Here is a 5,826-nt window from a genome sequence, read left to right as displayed (position 1 = left end):
AACTTCAGTTTTATTTAAAAGATTGTATAAAACACATAAGTATAAGATAATAATAGGAGCATCAAGGTACAATAAGACCTAGACGAAGGTTTTAAGTACAGAAGAAGAAAGGTAGAGAGACGGGTAAGGGCAGGAGAAGAGAAGGGAAGGGAAGGCAAGGCTCTGGTGTAGTCTTACTGGGTTATTACATTACACACACACGCATCCACAGATAATAACTATTAAGTTGTGGGGAGAAGAGAAAGAAGGGTTTTGTAATTCTTAAGGGCACTTGTGTTTGTTGCCATGGGTGGTCATGTTGGCGTAGCAGGGACAAGCGTCGTAGTTACCAGAGGTGCCTGGAGGAACACACTGGCATCTGAAGCAGCAAGTCCCACAAGCTCTCTTGCATAATCTGGGCCTGGAAGATAGTTGGCACCTTGCAACACATGCCTCTCCACAATCTGCATGAAATACCATAAATCAAACTTGTATTATACAGATTATGTTAGAACCAATTAAAACAAATTTGGTTTAAGATTGATTACCTATGGTGATCTTAGGAGGTGGGCTGTGTGTGCCAGTGCTGGGAGTAGTTGAAGATGTTTGCATGACTTGTTCAGCCTCAGCGAGGTGGAGAAGGAGAAGAGAGAAGACAAGAAGTGAAGCAACAAGAACCCTTGTAACAACAGCCATAGTGGAGAAGGAAATTAAACTCAAGACAAGATTTTTTTGTTTTGTGAAGTGGCGGTGTGAGCTGATGGGTGGCTCAGAATGCTGTATTTATAGGGCCAAGGCCTTCCAAGCAAGCGTGTGGGGCGAGAGAGAAAAGGGTAGGCGGCATACAACCATACAAGGTTACCTAGCTAGCTCCATCGTTCTCTGCCAATAATTGAAATATCTTTTCTTTGAGTTGGATCCAGCCAGAACTGGACAGTGAAATAAAGGTGAAGTTGATTTCATCACAAAGTGAAGATTGATCGAACGAGATTATCCTTCTGGTTCAGAGTCAGATCAGTTGCCATTGACCGGAACTGGATAAGAGGACTGTTAGCTACCTAGCTGGACCTCTCAGATAGGTTTGGTGTTCGGCGTTTGGCTTCAGTGCTGTGCAATTAAGGCTTAAGGTCAGATCGGACACCCATTTTTATTTTCTTTTCTTTTCTTTTTTCACTTTTTAAACTACACCGACTGAAACCCAATAAAAAAAGAAAATAAATAAAACGGAAGGTTGAGATACAATCTCGATTACCACTTTAAATCCCGACCATAGGCAACTCAATACACAACATTGAAGCATGACCCTGATTTTGGGGATAGAGCTTCAGTGTTGCACATTGAACTGTGTACGTTCCAAATGGAACGGATGGTCGTGAAATCTCAACCACCCGTTTTACATGTTAATATATATATATATATATATATTTTTTTTTTTTAATTTCTATATTTATTTATTTATTTATTTACTTTTTCAACCAACACCTAAAAAAATGCAAATGGTGGCGTCCTCCCCTCTGGGTTGGGCCGCATCGCCGCATTGGTTCCCTTTTTTGAGCTAGACCCATTTCTTTAATTGATTCTTTTTTTTTCTTTTTTTCTTTTGGTAAGATATTTCTTTAATTGACTTACAAGAACAAATAAAAGGTGTAGTGTCTCTGATATGATATGATAATAGCCGATACATATACATATTGGACATAATCAATATGATATAACACATCTCTCTAGTAGATTGCACTAAATTACATTCACCAATACAATACACTACTTGATATGACATGATACACGTCTTAAAATCACCTCACCAATATGATAATTGATATTGATACTTTAAACCTTGTTTGGGTATTGACCTACCCTCGATAGAGTTTACATTACTTGTTACCTTGTGTGAACTATACATAATTGTGTAGTATTCCATAAACAATCTTCCGATCCAAGGAGGACTTTTTGGTTATCTGAATCCAGAGATTTCAAATCCCTGGATTCATGAATTGGAAATTTATACATGTTTTGTTGTAAAACATCCTTGGATTTATGAAATCAAAGGATTTTACTTTTTTGCCTAAAAACGTGAATTAAGTCATTATTGGGTATTGGGTGAAATCCATGGATTCCCAATAAGTATAAAATTGATGAAATTTGCGGATTCACGTGGAGTAGCCCAACGGAACTCAACGAACTTCGATAGATTTGAAATGAACCAAACAGTTAATTTTTTGAACCATGAATCCAGAGCTTTTGAAATCCCTGGATTCATATAACCAAACAGGCCGTAACGGAGACTTACACGACCAGGGTTCAAAGATTTGCTTCATGATCCCATAAAACCTTTTTCAAATGAACAATGTATGTCTTTCAATGCATGAGTATATTTCTGTTCACTATCCTAATCTAACATGTGTGCAGGAGATCTTAATCCTCAGTTGAAACCAGCATGGTTCAATATTTCACCTCTTCTGGGAAAAAAATTTCTAAGTCATTGCCATGGGGCAGCTAAAAAGTGATAATTTTTCAGAGGCTATGATTATTTGCATCCATTTAGATATAGATCATGCCCAACTTAACTCATGCCATATCCAAGAGACTTGATACAATGAGCAAGCTATCCTTAATCTACTACCTGAAGCTCTGAACCCCTGAACCAAGCTTGTTTCAGCTTTTAAAAGCTATTTTCTTTTGAAGTGTTTCCCTAATATGGCCCTAAAATCATCACAAAGGCAATGTATATCTTACATATCTTTGAACATGTTATTACTATTATCACATAAGCTTTTTCTTTCAAAAATTTTAAAAAAAAATGAAAGAAAAAAAATTTACATTCATAGATTAATCCTTCTAGATAAATATTTTTCTCTGCTCCAGCAATTGCATGACACTTGGTTTTGGGACTGGAAAGTCGGTGGTGAAATATACAAACAGCAAACAGTAATCTATAAAAGTGGAAGAGTGAAGAATCAAATCCATTGTATCGCACATAAAAAATTTCTTAACCCAAAACCAAGCTCGTTGGTTTCCATACATGGCTGTACTCTGTTTTCTGAGCTTTATAGAGCTCTACTGTTGGTTTTCATAATTTCATTATAGCTCAAACAGTGAAAAGTAAAATGCCATTTCTGATTTCCCTTGTGGCCTTGTTTGTGAGCTTTCCACATCCATTCTGGTTAGCGTACAACGTTCACTTTGGTCCTCCTTTGTCCTCACTCTCTCTGTTCCCTGATCAATTGACATTTGACTCGATTCTCAGTAAAAAAAATCATCACTCTGGGGTTACTAGGATTGGCCCCAGCTGGGTTCAACTCTTCTTGATCTGCTAAACCAATTTCACCAAGGTACCCTTTGTCATTTTCCTCTGTGTTCTGGAAACAACACTTACGCTGGCTTAGCTGTTCTTCTAACTTCTGCAGATAAGCATAGCTGAGAAATTATAATAAAACTACTTTATGCATTATGCTTTCAATGATCACTGAAATTATGAATGATGTATATTACTGGAACACATCCATCCATCATCCATGGTCCAATCACTTCCAACTTCTTTGGACTATTTATAAAAGCTAGACATGATTGAATGATAATAACAATGATAGGATACCCACTACCAACTATGGTTTTTTTTGGTCTGATCCATCTTTACAGAAATATATCACTATCAAAATTTTGTTTATTTTACTTAAAATCCATTTTCTTTCCAATGCAAATCTTACAATTCATGGTGATGGAAGTGGAACCCACCCTATATTGAATAGCTATTGAACAAATATTAAATGCCTTAACCCTCATTTCACGACTAAATCACATTGGTTGTTTGAAGATACCTGATAACTATTAGCAATCATTCAATTTTGCACTGCTTTTTCTTTTTCAGTGTTGAATGGAAGCTGGAGCTTATCAGTATGGCAGCATTTTAATTTAATGTTTGATGTAAGCCAGAAGCCTAAGAAAAATACAATATGGTACAAGGGCTGCCTAATTCTGGGTCCTCAATCAATGAGGGTTACCTTTATAAACATAAGATTTATCCAAAACCCACAAAAGAAGGGATATGCTGAGCAACATTTTTCTTTGATGTTCATATTTTCAAGCACCCATCATTAGGTATTTGAATGTGGACCTAGAACTAATACCCTAATAGTGACTAGTGAGCAATTCAATCTGGTGTGGGGTGGGTAGCCATTCCACCAGCATAAAGAGCATGAGCTGGGATATCTAACAGTAGGGACAGTGCAATCATAAATTTAGCCCTTCATCCGGGTGGACAGCCAATTAAAGTTCCTAATCCCACATCAATGAATATATTGGACTGATTCATCACTCCTGAGCTGGTGTCATGACTTAGGCTAAGAAGTGTCAAACCCACGACCTCTTCACTAAGAAGTGTTGGTTTCACCACTAGAACAGCTCTACGTTGACAGCTCACTTTTGTATAAATCCAAGACTAAATGGTTTATTTCTGTTTTTATTGTATCTTGCTATTTCATTTGACAAGAAAAAAACTTTGAGGGTTTTTCAACTAAAAACACATAATCCTTGAAGGTGTTAATTAGCTTAAACCAATGGATTGTAGCATTAAAGCTACGTGAGGTGGAGATCACAAACCTTAACCCACTAACACAAAATAAAGAAGATCCACCACAAAATAATGAAAACAATTGGTGCATTAATATACCAAGAACTAACAATAATTTGTTGATGTGTTCAAGGATACTTAACTAGTAACTACGATCGGCAGGATGGAGCTTTGGGATATATGGAAATTGACATATTAATTTTGGAAGAATGCATATGGTGGACACCTTAGAGGCAACACTTTTTGGGATTCAAACTAAAATAAAATAAGCAACAACACATGATTTTGAAATAAGAGAGATATGGAACAACCTACAAGGATTATCAACTCTCTTACCAAAACCAATCTTAGAGATATGGCCTCTAAGTCAAATATCTATGTTAATGAATGTTGCTAAGACAACACTGACATTTAAGTACAATAATTTCCCATCCCCAATGCTCCAATTTAGTTTGAAAAATTAGCTAGAACAGCATCTACTTTAACGGAAGAATATAATGAAATTGTAGTTAACGTTTGTTAAGTGTTTTAAGTAAATTAATGAATGTTTTTTCTTTTATCAAAAAATAATAATTTTTATTTCACACCCTAATGTCTATGGTTTTCTAAATTATCAAACCCACCCACACTGCTATTCGATTAAAGAAACCCTCCTGCTAGAAAGTACCCCAACAAACCCCGTAGGTATTGCCTAAAACACTCAATAATCATACGCAAGGTTTCAAGGTTCCAATAATATCGACAATTCAAGGTTTCAATAATGCAATATGGTATCCTAACCCTTTCTATCTTTCATTTTTCCCAGGCTAGCAGCTCGATTCATCATGTAAAAGAGATCCAAAAAGCACATCACATTCCAAATTTCTTGTAGAAGCTCTCACTCACAAGGTTCAGTATTGTTTTGGGAGAAACTCTCCCATTTCTCTTATATAGGGTTTATTGGTTAGCAGTAATTTCTCCTGCTATGACCATTCGTAACACAAGCAGAGCATAAAAAACAAAATTTTTCATTAAATCTCAAAAATATCTAATAAAATAATATACTAACTTTTCCACCCCATACCTTTTCAAAATCTCATAAAATATATAAAATTTTATGAAAAAATATAAAAAACCAAAAAATAAAACCCACATTTAATATTTTTCCACAAAATCTCTTCATTTCCTTACCTTCTCCCTCACCCCATTACACAGGAGGCCCACATTTTATATTTTTTACCCGTTTCTTCCCACTCCACCTTTGCAAACAAACGCATCCCTATTGTATTCCAATTTTC

General features: G+C 36.0%; 1 protein-coding gene across 1 annotated transcript; it reads right to left on the bottom strand.

Moving 5' to 3' along the window:
* LOC149015117 (snakin-2-like) lies at positions 1–749 on the bottom strand. Its single transcript, XM_089155781.1, has 2 exons — positions 528–749; positions 1–443 (listed from the first exon to the last, which is right to left on the bottom strand). Exons 1-2 carry the CDS (start codon positions 673–675, stop codon positions 262–264), a joined length of 330 nt encoding a protein of 109 aa, XP_089011907.1. The 5' UTR covers positions 676–749; the 3' UTR covers positions 1–261.
* Positions 750–5,826: the final 5,077 nt, after the last annotated feature.

The sequence above is a fragment of the Hakea prostrata genome, chromosome 5 (assembly GCF_041222555.1).
Source record: "Hakea prostrata isolate BN-2017 chromosome 5, UWA_Hpros_2, whole genome shotgun sequence".
NCBI classification, from domain to species: Eukaryota; Viridiplantae; Streptophyta; class Magnoliopsida; order Proteales; family Proteaceae; genus Hakea; species Hakea prostrata.
The sequence above is the reverse complement of the archived record's forward strand: the minus strand, read 5'-3'. Positions and strand labels throughout refer to the sequence as shown.

Bases quoted from the DNA above. Each gene is read 5' to 3' on its own strand.
- LOC149015117 (XM_089155781.1), bottom strand. From the start codon at position 675: ATGGCTGTTGTTACAAGGGTTCTTGTTGCTTCACTTCTTGTCTTCTCT. The intron at 444-527 runs GTAATCAATCTT...TATTTCATGCAG, and splicing joins ACCTCCTAAGATCACCATAG to ATTGTGGAGAGGCATGTGTT.